This window comes from Vidua macroura, chromosome 34 (assembly GCF_024509145.1).
Source record: "Vidua macroura isolate BioBank_ID:100142 chromosome 34, ASM2450914v1, whole genome shotgun sequence".
NCBI lineage: Eukaryota > Metazoa > Chordata > Aves > Passeriformes > Viduidae > Vidua > Vidua macroura.
In genome coordinates this window covers 480,737-495,486 of record NC_071604.1, presented here as the reverse complement: position 1 = coordinate 495,486, position 14,750 = coordinate 480,737, and the positions used below count along the sequence as shown (strand labels likewise).

General features: G+C 56.9%; 2 protein-coding genes across 2 annotated transcripts; both read left to right on the top strand.

Moving 5' to 3' along the window:
* The first annotated feature begins 3,663 nt into the window (after positions 1–3,663).
* Positions 3,664–10,112, top strand: FIGNL2 (fidgetin like 2). Its single transcript, XM_054001988.1, has 2 exons — positions 3,664–3,717; positions 7,806–10,112. The coding sequence occupies exons 1-2, from the start codon at positions 3,690–3,692 to the stop codon at positions 10,007–10,009; spliced, it is 2,232 nt and encodes a 743-aa protein (XP_053857963.1). The 5' UTR covers positions 3,664–3,689; the 3' UTR covers positions 10,010–10,112.
* Positions 10,113–13,240: 3,128 nt separating this feature from the next.
* On the top strand, positions 13,241–13,997 carry TMDD1 (transmembrane and death domain 1). Its single transcript, XM_054002028.1, has one exon. It carries the CDS (start codon positions 13,261–13,263, stop codon positions 13,909–13,911), a length of 651 nt encoding a protein of 216 aa, XP_053858003.1. The 5' UTR covers positions 13,241–13,260; the 3' UTR covers positions 13,912–13,997.
* The last annotated feature ends 753 nt before the right edge of the window (positions 13,998–14,750 follow it).

The following is a 14,750-nucleotide window of genomic DNA, read 5'->3' as shown; positions in this document are numbered from 1 at the left end:
TCAAAGGATCCGCCTTGGAGCCCAGCCAGGGCTGCACCCAAGATGGACCCAAATGGTCACAAAATGAACCCAAAATGGTCACAAAATGAATTATAATATAATATAATATAATATAATATAATATAATATAATATAATATAATATAATATAATATAATATAATATAATATAATATAATATAATATAATATAATATAATATAATACAATATAATGCAATATAATATAATAATATAATATTACAAACCCTGTGGCAGATATATTCAATATGATGATATATAAATATAAACAGAAATAAATAAATAGGTATGTAAATAATATTTGTGTACTAGAATTATAATATATTACAATAAATTTATGAAATAAATATATATATTTTATAATATATAATATCTTATACGAATATATAATTATATTATTATGAATATATAAAAATAGAAATATAGATAAAGATATAAATATAGTATAGATAATACATTATAATATATATTAATATATAATTATATTATAATTGGTTATAATCCATGCAACCCCATGCTGCAGGGGAGGATGCTCCAAACGTGGCACAGGGTCCCCAAAATCCATCCAGAGGCAGCCACAGCCTCGGGCGTGGATGAAGGCAGCAGTGTCAGCAAAGAAAGGAGCCAAAAAAAAAAAAAAAAAAAGGGGGACTTCTGGAAAATCCATTAGTGAATGGAGGCAGGAGGGAGCTGGGCTTTTCAGGCCGTGTTCAGAAAGGAATCCGCCAGTCAAAAGGCTTGTGAAAACAAAAGGCACAGAGAGAGGCCTCCAGCAGCGAGTGCTGCGCTGGGCTGGGAGCCCGGGGGCTGGCACGGGATCCTGCAGGGCTGGGGTGGGATCCATCCTCCTGCAGGGCTGGGGTGGGATCCATCCTCCTGCAGGGATCCATCATCCTGCAGGGCTGGGGTGGGATCCATCATCCATCAGGGATCCATCATCCATCAGGGATCCATCATCCTGCAGGGCTGGAACGGGAGCCCAGGGGCTGGCACGGGATCCGGCAGGGCTGGGGTGGGATCCATCCTCCTGCAGGGATCCGTCATCCTGCAGGGATCCATCATCCTGCAGGGCTGGAACGGGATCCATCATCCTGCAGGGATCCATCATCCATCAGGGATCCATCATCCATCAGGGCTGGGGTGGGATCCATCCTCCTGCAGGGATCCATCCTCCTGCAGGGCTGGGGTGGGATCCGTCATCCTGCAGGGATCCGTCATCCTGCAGGGCTGGAACGGGAGCCCAGGGGCTGGCACGGGATCCGGCAGGGCTGGGGTGGGATCCATCATCCTGCAGGGATGGGACGGGATCCATCCTCCTGCAGGGATCCATCATCCTGCAGGGCTGGGGTGGGATCCATCATCCATCAGGGATCCATCCTCCTGCAGGGCTGGAATGGGATCCATCATCCTGCAGGGATCCATCATCCTGCAGGGCTGGAATGGGATCCATCATCCTGCAGGGATCCATCATTCTGCAGGGATCCATCCTCCTGCAGGGCTGGGGTGGGAGCCCAGGGGCTGGGACAGGATCCTGCAGGGCTGGGGTAGGGGCTGGAGCGGGATCCATCATCCTGCAGGGATCCATCATCCATCAGGGCTGGGATGGGGGCTGGAATGAAATATTCCTTTATTTTATTATTTTATTTTATCTTATTTTCTTTCATTTCATTATTTATTTTGTACTTTTATTTTATCTTATTTTCTTTCATTTAATTTTATTTTATTCTAGCATATATTATTTTATTTTATTGTATTTTATATTTTATTTTCCACTTTACTTTCTACTACTTTATTCCATTTTATTTTATTTTATATTTTATTTTATTTTTTATCCCATTTTATTTTTTATTCCATTATATTTTATATTTTATATTTTATATTTTTTATTTTATATTTTATTCAATTTTAATTTTATTGTATTTTATCTATGTTTATTTTATTCCATCTTATTTTATTTTTATTCAATTTTATTTATTTTTTTATATTTTATTTTATTTTATTTTATTTTATTTTATTTTATTTTATTTTATTTTATTTTATTTTATTTTATTTTATTTTATTTTATTATTTTTCTCCCACCTGCCTTCCCTTGAACTACCGACCAAAACCCCTCAAATCCACTTCTTGCGCCACCTCCCCGTGAGCCTCACCCGGATTTTCCCTCATCCCGGATTCCCGGGCCACGGATCCTTTCCCAGCGCTCTGGGGTCTGCCCTGGCAGCGGCAGACGGGCCGGGCTCGGCTGGGACGGACAGACGGACGGGCGGGCAGACAGACGGAGAGATGGACAGATGGACAGAGGGGCAGACAGAGAGATGGACAGACAGGGAGATGGACAGATAGACGGGCAGATGCACGTATGGACAGACGGACGGATGGACAGACAGATGAACGGATGGACAGATGGGCAGACGGACAGGCAGACATAGGGACAGACAGACAAATGGACAGACAGACAGACAGACGGACATATGGACAGACGGACAGACAGACATATGGACATACGGACAGCCAGACGGGCAGATGGGCAGGCAGACAGACGGCCAGACGGGCAGACAGACAGACGGGCAGGCGGACAGATGGGCAGGCGGACAGACGGACAGACGGACAGCCAGACGAGCAGATGGATGGACAGACGGCCAGACGGGCAGGCAGACAGGCGGGCAGGCGGGCAGACAGACAGACGGGCAGACGGACAGACGGACAGACGGACCCGGCTGATCTCCGGGTGCCCGTGGAGCCCGGGAGGAGCCCGGGATGGGGACAGGGCCCAGCCCCCCCTGCCAGGCGTGCCCGGAGCCGGCCCCGGTGGCAGCAGTGCCACCCGCGGTGCCACCGCGGCTCCCCGCGGCTCTGCCGAACGCCCGGAACGTTCCGGAGAGAGCTCCGTGGTGGGACACTCACAGCCCTGGCTGGTGCTGCGGGGACACGGGTGGGTTGTGACATTGCTGGTGACACGGGTGGGTTGTGACATTGCTGGTGACACCGGGTGGGCTGTGACAGCCCTGATGTCACGGGTGGATTGTGACAGCTCTGGTGTCATGAGTGGGCTGTGACATCTCTGGTGTCATGGTTGGGTTGTGACAGCCCTGATGTCACGGGTGGGTTGTGACACCTCTGGTGTGACCGGTGGATTGTGGCACCCCTGGTGACACAGGTGGATTGTGGCATCCCTGATGTCACAGGTGGATTGTGACATCCCTGATGTCACGGGTGGGTTGTGACACCTCTGGTGTCACAGGGGGACTGTGGCACCCCCGGTGTCACGGGTGGGTTGTGACATCCCTGATGTCATGGGTGGATTGTGACATCCCTGGTGACACCAGGTGGATTGTGGCATCCCTGATGTCACAGGTGGATTGTGACACCCCCGGTGTCACGGGTGGGTTGTGACATCCCTGATGTCACAGGTGGATTGTGGCATCCCTGATGTCATGGGTGGATTGTGACACCCCCGGTGTCACAGGTGGATTGTGACACCCCCGGTGTCACGGGTGGGTTGTGACGTCCCTGATGTCACAGGTGGATTGTGACATCCCAGGTGACACCAGGTGGGTTGTGACACCCCCGGTGTCACGGGTGGATTGTGACACCCCCGGTGTCACGGGTGGGTTTCATTCCACAGAACGCCAGCACGCAGCCTTGAGCTGTGCCACGGGAAGTTTCGGTTGGATGTCAGGAGAACGTTCTTTACAGAAAGGTGATGAAATTCTGGAACGTTCTGCCCAGGGAGGTGGTGGAGTCCCCACCCCTGGAGGTGTTTAACAAAGCCTGGATGTGGCACTGGGTGCCAGGGTTGAGTTGAGGTGTTGGGGCTGGGCTGGACTCGATGATTTGAAGCTCTCTTCCAACCCAGAAATTCTGTGAATTCTGAGATTCCGAGATTCCGAGATTCCGTGCTCAGTGGGCTTTGGAAAAATCCTCCAAGCTCAGCAGAGGAGGAGCCAGCAGCAGCTAAGCTGGCGTGGCAGTGGTGAGGTGACCACAGAGCTGGGGGTGACCACGGAGCTGGGGGTGACCAGAGCTGTGGATGACCACAGACCCTGGATGACCATGGAGCTGTGGATGACCAGAGCTGTAGATAACCATGAAGCTGTGGATGACCACGGACCCTGGATGACCACGGAGCTGTAGATGACCAGAGCTTTGGATGACCATGAAGCTATGGATGACCAGAGCTGTGGATGACCATGAAGCTGTGGATGACCATGAAGCTGTGGATGACCATGAAGCTGTGGATGACCAGAGCTGTGGATGACCATGAAGTTGTGGATGACCATGAAGCTGTGGATGACCAGAGCTGTGGATGACCATGAAGCTGTGGATGACCATGAAGCTGTGGATGACCAGAGCTGTGGATGACCACGGAGCTGTGGATGACCAGAGCTGTGGATGACCAGAGCTGTGGATGACCACGGAGCTGTGGATGACCAGAGCTGTGGATGACCATGAAGCTGTGGATGACCAGAGCTGTGGATGACCATGAAGCTGTGGATGACCAGAGCTGTGGATGACCACGGAGCTGTGGATGACCAGAGCTGTGGACGACCACGGACCCTGGATGACCACGGAGCTGCAGCTTGGCAGCTCAGCCTGGCACCCAAGGACTGGGATGCTTCTTGGGGATGCTCCAAGGATGCTCCTCGGCCATGGGCTGCCCGAAGGCATGAGACCCATCTGGGTCACTCCCTCCATGAGCCAGCCCCTCTTCCTGGGGCTCAGGGGAATTTGGCTGCGTTTAAAGCCCAGCTTTAGTGCATCCTCAGCCTGGATGGGAATTAGGCTGCGTTTAAAGCCCAGCTTTAGTGCATCCTCAGCTTGGATGTGAATTTGGCTGCGTTTAAAGCCCAGCTTTAGTGCATCCTCAGCCTGGATGTGAATTTGGCTGCGTTTAAAGCCCAGCTTTAGTGCATCCTCAGCCTGGATGTGAATTAGGCTGCGTTTCAAGCCCAGTTTTAGTGTCTCCCCAGCCTGGACGTGTTCTCTCTTCTCTCCTGTTTTGCCCTCCAAACCCATCCGAGTCCCCTCCTGATCCCCCCAGGGCTGTGGGGTCCTCCCAGCCACCTGCAGATGCTGCCTGGGGCTCGCTCCACCGGGATTTTTTCCCCCAGAATTTCGATACCCCCCCTCCTCACCCTCAGCCCCGCGTGCGTGGGGCTGGGGAAGGAGCGCGAGAACCTTTTACACCAGCGTGCAAAGGCGTAGCGAGTGTGCAAACCTGCGCACAGGGGCCGAGGACGAGCTGTCCCCGCTCCAACAAAGCTCGGCGGTGCTGTCCTGCATCCCACGGCCCCGTGGCTGGAGCTTTTCCCTGGAGGCGGGGGGGGGTCGGCAGCGCACCCCATCCCCACGCTGAGCCGTTGGACACCCTCAGCGGTGCGCCCGCTAAAAAAAAAAAAAAACCAAAAAAAACCGAACAAAAGCCCAGTTCAGACTCGCTGCTGAATAGATTAACAAGATTTCCATAATTAGGGCGGGCGGGAACAATAGGATTCTCCCTGCCCAGCCCCCCTGGCCGCCTTTGTCTTGTGCTGGGGATAATGGGCAGCAGCGAGGGTGGGAACCGGCCCGGCCATTTGGTCACTGGACAGTAATTTTCTCACACTGCCAAGGGGAGCATTGAAACATCTGTCCCGCTCCGCCGCTCATTCACGTCCCATTTCAGCCCTGACAACTCCTCCCTGCCCGCCGCCCTCCCCCCTCTCTAGGTTTTCCAGCTTTTCCATGGATTTGGGTTTTGTTTTGTTGTTTTTTTTTTTTTGTTTTTTCCTCGCCTCTTTAAGGGGTTGGTGGGTTGGAGCTTGCCAAGCTGCGCCTGTGCGTTCCCCCCGAGCAGCTCTGGGATCCGGGGTTGGGAAGGCTGGCTGGAGGAGCTGTGCCCTTGTGGTGGGCTTCCAACCACACCCCGTGGCATTGGCCCCCCTCCTCCGGGCTTCTGGAGGAGCAATTCCGTCCCTGGGCGCAGCTCTGGGTGTGTTTTTGTTTTTCAGCTGGTGTGTGAGCAGCGGGGCTGCGGTGGGCTGCTGCTCCCTGCCCCCAAGAGCCTGGCAATGCTACTGGGATTTGCTGGTCCTGCTGGTGGCCAGCTGTGGCCAGGCACCTCCCCTGGTGTCCCCAAATCCCTGAGAACTTGCAGCCTGACATTCCCAGGGGACAGAAGCAGCAGCAGCACTCCGCGCCCGCTGAGCGAGGATGGAAACGCCCGGTGGTTTAATCCCTTAAAAAAAATATATATAAATATCAAGGAAAATGCCCTTATTCATGGCATGAATCCTCATTCTCGTTCTGTGAAGAAAATGAGCCAAATGCTCGTTTTCCACCTTTGCCCTGGTGCCAAACCAGCCCCACGGGCAGCTCCAGAAGGATCCCCTGTGCCTTTAACCATCAGGAGCACTTGGACAACGCCTGAAAATTCAGGAGGAGGAGGAGAGATCAACCCACACGGGGCTGAATCCCCTGGTGGAAGCTTGATATCCAAAGTGGAAGCACAAGTGCCCCATAAATCAATTAAAGCTTTAAATAATCTGATTGTGCAGAGCGGCTTAAAGGCTGCGGGCAGCGAGGGAGTGGGACAGGAGGTCCCCCCCTGACACCCCCCGAAATTATTGTTGTCACTGATAATGAAGGGATGGGACCATGGCCAGGCTAGGAAGGATTTATTGCTCAGCTAAACCTCAGCCTCAGAGGCTGTGAGGTTTTAAAGGAGTAAGCAGTCGGTTGTAGATCAAGAGTAGTCACAAGTTTTTTCCTTCCGAGGCAAAATAGAACTTTCTAATTTAATGAATAGATGCTGCAAGGTTTATTTTGTTTTTCTGGCCTTTCTTTTACTTATTTCTGCTGTACTGAGGATACTTTTAGGCTAATTAGTCAGTTGTAGTTCAAGCGTAGTCACAAGTTTTTTCTTTACGAGGTAATATAGAACTTGCTAATTTAATAAATAGATGCTACAAGGTTTATTTTGTTTTTCTGGCCTGTCACTTTTACTTATTTCTGCTGTAGTGAGGATGCTTTTAGGCTAATAGTCTAAAGTCTAATAGGCTTCTGTCTCACGTGTACATATTTGTTTTTATTATAACTTCTAAACTCTTAGTTTATTCTATGCAACCACCCCTCTACATTATAAACCTTTCACCATCTTACCAATAATTTCCCAGTCACTTAAGGCATGTTCTTTCTTACCAGAAATGTAGAAACATTGCCAGAAACATAAGTTTACGTTTTTTCTGCTTCATTGTACGATTGATTTTTCTGCTTAATGGTGCAATTCTGCGCATTGTGTTTTTATCAATCCAAACCTCTCTCAAAGGTTGCAAACCAAAGTTGTGGAAGTTTTTGTTTTTTCCCATTCTCACCCCCCCGAGGCGCTGCATGTGGGGCTGGGCGGGGACAGTGGGGTGAGGGTGGGGACAGGGGACACTGCCACCGCCCTCGGGAGCCCACGGAGCAAGAGGCAGGGACACCAACCTCAGCAGGAGGTGCCCACGGCCAAGAGGGTTTTAGGGTGGAAGAATTCCTTCACAGGAAGCGCTGGGGTTGGACATCAGGGGTGTGGTGGTGTCACCACGCCCGGAGGGACAGCTGGACGTGGCGCTCAGTGCTCCGGTCTGGGTGACGAGGACCGGTCAAAGCTCGGGTGATCTTGAAGGTCCTTGCTGACCTCGATGGTCCTGTGGACATCCCGGGTTAGCCGGAGCAGGGGGCGCGGTGGGGCAAGGACAGCGCAGCACGGCAGGACTTGGGGACGGCTCCTGCTGCGCCGCGCTCACCTGCGCTGTCCCGTCCCCACAGGTCTGTCGAAGATGCACTGGTCACCAGAGCATGCCCAGTCCCTGAACCAGTGGCCGGAGCAGCACCTGGACGTCTCCTCCACGACCTCCTCGCCGGCCCACAAGTCCGAGCTGTACCCCAGCACCCGCCAGCGCTTCAACTACGCCTGGGCCAACGACGACATCTCGGCGCTGACGGCCTCCAACCTCCTCAAGAGGTACGCCGAGAAGTACTCGGGGGTGCTGGACGCGCCCTACGAGCGCCCGGCGCTCGGCGCCTACGGGGATGGCGCCTTCGGCCCCGTTAACGGGCAGAAGGGGGACGGCGAGCCCTGGCCGGGGGCGCACGGCTCTGACGGCAGCTACCCCCTGACCCCCATCCACGATGGCCTGGCGGGTGCCAAGGCCGTGGTGCCACCCGCCGTCCCTGCGGGCAGCGGGGCCATCGGGCTGGGCGGCTCGCCGGTGGTGTCGGCCAACCTCAGCGACCCCGTGTACGCCGGGAACTCCTGCGGGGCGGCCGCTGCCGGCTCCGGGGCGCTCGGGGCGTCTCAGGAGTACCCCTCAGGCTATGGTGGCACCTACTTGCCCTCCGGCTACTGCGCCCAGCCAGCGGCGGCGCTGCCCCCCCCGCACCCCCCCGGCCTCCACAGCTCAGGGCTCCTGCAGCCTCCGCACGCCTCGCCCGCCCTGGTGCCGGGCTACGGCTCCTCGGGCCCCATGTACAACTATGCCAGCGGCAGCTACCCGCCCCAGCCGGGCTACGGGGGCATCCACCCGCCCCACCCCTCTGCCTCCTACCTGCCCTCGGGCATCGCCGCGCCCACCCCCATCCCGGCCCCGCCGCCCTCCGCCCGCCCGCCGGGGGTCCCCGGCTATGGCTACCAGGGCGCGGGGCTGGGCGCCCTGGCCGTGCCGCCGCTGGGCACCGAGGCGGCGGGCACGCTGAAGAGGAAGGCGTTCGACATCGGCGGGGAGGATGACGGGGAGGGCAGGTACAGGAAATACAGCTACGAGCAGCCAAAGTCCCCCTACCCCCTGTCGGACAACGGCGAGTGCCGGGGCAACGGCTTCAGCAGCAGCGGCGAGTCCCCCCAGGTGGCCTTCAAGGCCGGGAAGCGGCCGGCGGGAGCCGGGAGCGCCGAAGAGCACGGCGGCAAGTACGGCGGGCAGCAGATGAAGGGCATGGTGTCGCCGTCCTACGGTGCCAGGGACACTCCCCTGCGGCCGGCAGAGCCCTTCGAGAAGTTCAGCCCCCCCCTCGCCAACGGGGAGCGGGCAGCCGAGCCGGGACCCCCCTTCCCGCTGCGGCTGCCCCCCAAAGCTCTGGCGTTCGGCGGCGCCGCGCTGGAGGAGCAGCCCAAGAACGTCGACCCGCTGCTCCTGGAGCTGGTCAACACCAAGGTGGTGGAGCGGGGCCCGCCGGTGCAGTGGTCGGACATCGCCGGGCAGGTGTCGGTGAAGGCGGCCATCGAGGAGGAGCTGCTGTGGCCCATCCTGCGGCCCGGCTCCTACAGCGGCGCGAGCCACCCGCTGCGGACCCTGCTGCTGTTCGGGCCCCGCGGCACGGGGAAGACGCTGCTGAGCCGCTGCATCTCCACCCAGCTGGGCTCCACCCTGCTGAGGCTCAGCGGCACCGCGCTGCTGTCCACCTGGAAGGCCGAAGCCGAGAAGATCCTCCAGACCGTGTTCTTTGTGGCCAACTGCCGGCAGCCCTCCGTGGTGCTCATCACCGAGGCCGAATCCTTGCTGGCGGCGCGGGCGGGCGAGGACGGCGGCCAGGCGAGCGGCCTCAAATCCCAGCTCCTCTCCTACCTGGACAACGTGGCTACCTCATCCGAGCACAACGTGGTGGTCATCGGCACCACGGCGCGGCCCGGCAGCATGGACGAGGCGTCGCACCGGCGCTTCGGCACGCGGCTGTACGTGGCACCGCCGGACGGCGAGGCGCGGCGCCACATCCTGCGCCAGGCCCTGGCCCAGCAGAGCTGCAGCCTGAGCGAGCGCGAGCTGGCGGCCCTGGCGCAGCGCACCGAGAGCTTCTCCGGCACCGAGCTGCTGCGCCTCTGCCAGCACGCCGGGGTCGCCGCGCGCCGCGCGCTGCCGGGACCCCCCGCCTCCTACCAGGAGCTGGAGAAGGCGTTCTGCAAGGTGCGCCCTGCCGTGTCCCAGAAGGAGCTGGACTTGTTCCTGGAGTGGGATAAGATGTACGGCACCAGGCACTGATGGGGGTCGGACCCCGAGGCCGTGGGGGGGACAGACCCCAAGGCTGCAGAGACGGACCCCAGGGCTATGGGGACAGACCCCAAAGCTGTGGGGACAGACCCCAAGGCTGCAGAGATGGACCCCAGGGCTATGGGGACAGACCCCAAAGCTGTGGGGATGGACCCCAAAGCTGTGGGGGTCTGACCCCAAGGCCATAGGGATGGACCCTGAGGCCATGGGGATGGACCCCAGGGCTGCCGGGACGGACCCCAAGGCTGTGAGGACAGACCCGAGGCCATGGACATGTACCCCAAAGCTGTGGGGACAGACCCAAGGCTGCAGGGATGGACCCCAAGGCTATGGGGACAGACCCCAAGGCTATGGGGACAGACCCCAAGGCTGTGAGGACAGAACCCCAAGCTGTGGGGCAGACCCAAAGGCTTCAGGGATGGGCCCCAAGGCTGTAGGGATGGACCCCAAAGCTGTGGGGATGGACCCCAAGGTTGCAGGGATGGACCCCAAAGCTGTGATAACAGATCCCGAAGCCATGGGGACAGACCCCATGGCCATGGGGACAGACTGGACCCCAAGGCCATGAGGACAGACCCGAGGCCATGGACATGTACCCCAAGGCTATGGGGACAAACCCCAAGGCTGTGAGGACAGACCCCAAGGCTGTGGGGACAGACCCCAAAGCTGTGGGGACAGACCCCAAGGCTGTGGGGACAGACCCCAAAGCTGTGGGGACAGACCCCAAGGCTGTGGGGACAGACCCCAAGGGTATGGGGACAGACCCCAAAGCTGTGGGCACAGACCCCAAGGCCGTGGGGACAAATCCCAAGGCCACGGGGACAGACCAGACCCCAAGGCCACGGGGACGGATTTGGGACACGGATTGGGCTCCTTGGGGGCTCTGGTTCTCTCAGTGGGGTGGGATCCCCCCTCGCAGCCCCGTACCTCCCCTCTCCTCCTTGGGGCTCGCGCAGGCGTTTCCTCCGCCGTGCTCCTCGGGGAGCCTCTCCCACCACTCAGGATAAGCTATTTATTATTTTCCTGCCCCTCCGTGCCTGGAGCGGCGGCGCCAGCGGGGCCGGAGGCGCCCCGGGACGTTCCCGGCGTCGGGATCCGCTCCAGCGCCGGATTCGGGAGCTCCCCCGTCCGCCCCAAAGCTTTATTGTGGATTTTTGTTGTTGTTGTTGTTGTTGTTGATTGATTTTATTATTGCCAACAGAAATACCTCGGGTGTCTTTGGAGCCCCTTCTCGCCTTGATCAGGGAAAGGGGGAGCTGGGGGAGACGCCCAAAACCAGGGAATTTCACCCCAAAACAAGGAGGTTGCACCCCAAACCGGGGGGTTAGACCCCAAACCAATGGGTTACACCCCAAAACCAGGGGGTTTTGGAGTAAAATGCTGTAGATTGTTGAATATCCTAGACTTGGGTTTTTATTTTTGTAAGGTCCGTAGTATTTTTTGTTTGTTTGTTTGTTTTTCTTTTTTAACTACTCAGGAAGAGAATTACCTCAGAAAAACCTAAAGAATGTTTTTTTAAAAACACTTTTTATCTTCTCAGAAAAGGAAAAAGGAGATTTTTTTAAAGAGTTTTCCGACCTGGGACAAAGCTGCCTCCTGCATTTGCTTCCAAAGGGGGTGAAGAAAGGAAGAAATAAAAGGAAAAAAAATAAACTTGAAGCTGTTACAAAGATGAAATTTGAATGTATTTCAGGTGCTTTCCACATGTATTATGCCATAACTTTATTTGAAATTTTGTTTCTTAACATCGTTTATCGTAGCGTTTGGTGGAGTAACGTGTCTTCAATGGAAAGTTTAGTGCTGTAGCTCGGGAGCTGTTGCTGGCACCACTTTTTGGAACAAACTGGGCAAATCCCCCCCCTTTCCCCTCCATCCCAAAAAAAAAAAGAAAAGAAAAAAAAAAGCCCAGCAGGGCTGAGCCAGGAGCTTTGCACAGAGCGTGAACCCTCAGCCCACCCACTGGCCCCTCTTTGCATCTTTTCCCCATTTCAAAAAAAAAAAGTTAATTTTTATTATTTTCAGTGCTCTAAAGGCCCCCCTCACCTTAGAGCAGCCCCCCCAAACCTCAGGGTCTGCGCGTGCAGAGAACAGATCCCTCACAGGGGCTGCCCCCACAGGTGTCTGCCAGGTTTTTTTCCCCAATTTTTCCCAGTTTTCCCCATTTTTTCCCAATTTCCCCCAATTTTCCCAGTTCCCTATTGCATCCAGGGCATTACCCCTTTGCCTCCCACCTCCAAAAAGTCGTGCTGGGTTCCTGAAGACTTATTATTATTATAATTATTATTATTATCCTATTTGTACACTCTCTGTAACCATTTCTACCTCATTTTGCAACATATTGTACATGAAAGTATTTAATTCATGTCTTATTGATGTCTGAGACAGACAAGCTCTAGGGCTGGGATGGTCTACCTCAAGAAATGCTGTATTTTAAACAAGAAAAAAAAAACAGAAAAAAAAAAAAAAAAAGAAGTATTACACAGTATTAAAGAGATTACCTGAACAACTCCTGTCCTCGGGGTGCTGCAGGGAGTCCTGGGGGGCTCCTGGGGGGGGTCCAGGCGGTTTTGGGGACCCCAGGGGGGGTTGGGAAGGGTGGGCAGGGGGCAGCTGGGGGGCGGGGAGGGCACATCCCTGGGCAGGGGGTGTCCAGAAGGATCCGGATTTTTTTTTTTTTTTTTTTTTTTTTTTTTTTTTTTTTTTGGGGGGGGGATCCCCACCCCGAGGGGAATAAAGGGTGGGAAGTGAGGGGGTCCAAGGGAGGGGAGTGGGAGGAAGGCTCCTCCTTCCTCATCCTCTCTGCTGCCGGCGTGGGGGGTTCTGGGGGAGGTCTGGGGAAATCGCTGCTTGTCGCCAGGGAAATCCTGGGAGATCCAGGGAGATCCTGGGAAATTCAGGGAGATCCTGGGAAATCCAGGGAAATTGCGGTTTGTCATTGGGGAAACCCAGGTAAACCCAGGGAAATCCAGGGAAATCCAGGGAGATCCGGGGAAATCCAGAGAAATTGCACTCCACGTTTGGTCTGTCCCCCCATGTCCCTCCAGCGCCAAATTCGGCGCCCACATTGGGAATTTGGGAATGCCAGGAGGGGCGGGTGCCACGGCCGTGGGATGCCACACGGGACAAGGGAGCCGGGGACGGGGAGCTCGGCCCGGAGCCGCTCTGTGAGGTCAGGGCGGTTCCACGTTGCTGCGACACCGCGATGCCCCGAGGGGCAGCGAATCCACGCTGGCACCCGGGCGATGCTGGCACCGCTGGGCCTCGTCCTGCTCCTGCTGGCCCTGGGTGGCCGCGCCGACGACACGGTGGCCGCCACCGTGGGCCGGCACAGCATGGGCCGCATCGCCGAGCTGCTGGCCAGCTCCGAGTGCCGCCAGCTGCAGGCAGAGCTGAACAGCCCCGCGGAGGAGCTGGAGGAGCCGGGGGCTCTCTCCGAGGAGGAGAAGCTCGCCCGCCGCCGCCGGGGCAGCCGCGGCGCCCGGGGATGCTCGGAAGAGCTGCGGCGCTGGCTGGCGACCGCAGGAGAAGTGACCACCTGGGACCGCCTGGTGCGCGCCCTGCGCCACATCGGGCGCTCCGACATCGCCCGGGAGCTGGGCAAGAACCTGAACCAAGACCGGAGCCTGGAGCTGCGCAGGAACGTGGAGGGGTACCGGCGGAGCGTGCAGCATCTCAGCTCGGCGCAGCTGCAGCCCGCGGGCCCGCGGGCCCCGAGGGCTCCCCTGGCCGGGGATCTGCTCTTCGAGCGCCGCCCGCCCCCCCGCTACAGCCGCGGCCTCCTGGGCTGGGTCCGCCCCGTGCTCCTGGGCGTCCTGGGAGCCTTCCTCAGCTCCGTGCTCCTCGCCGCCGCCGCGATGTATTTCTGCCACTGGAGGAGGCTCCTGGGCGCCTGATGCTGGCGCGGCACCAAGCCGGGCCGCTGCCAGGAGCCGCCGGAGGGAAAACGACACCCAGTAAAGCCTCGTGGGGGGATTGGCATCCCAAAGACGGGCTCTGTGCGTTCTCCTGGCCAGGGAAGGGGCTGCTTATCCTTCCTCAGCTCCGTGCTCCTCGCGGGCGCCGCGGTGTAATAATTTCTGCCACTGGAGGGAGGCTCCTGATGCTCCCAGGAGCCGCCGGAGGGAAAACGAGACCCAGTAAAGCCTCGTGGGGGGATTGGCATCCCAAAGACGGGCTCTGTGCGTTCTCCTGGCCAGGGAAGGGGCTGCTCATCTTTCCTCAGCTCCGTGCTCCTCGCGGGCGCCGCGGTGTAATAATTTCTGCCACTGGAGGGAGGCTCCTGATGCTCCCAGGAGCTGGGCGGAGGGAAAACGAGACCCGGTAAAGCCTCGTGGGGGGATTGGCATCCCAAAGACGGGCTCTGTGTGTTCTCCTGGCCACGGAGGGGCTCGTTCTGGGCTCGCCCAGGGCGAGGTGACCACCAGCCACCACCAGCGCCTCCGGCTGCTGGGCTGGCGATGTCCCTGGCTGTCACCGGCTGCCAGCGCTCCGTGCGGCAGGGCTGGAGCTGGGCAAAGCTCCCTCGGCCGTGTCCTCACTGGGTCCCCCCACCCCCAGCAGGAGCTGCCAGGGCTCCTGAGTGCTTGGAGGAGCCAAAATTCCCTGATTCCAGGGCTCCTGAGTGCTTGGAGGAGCCAAAATTCCCTGATTCCAGGGCTCCTGAGTGCTTGGAGGAGCCAAAAATCCCTGATTCCAGGTGAAAAAGGAGCACAGTGCCAGCACTGGAATTGTT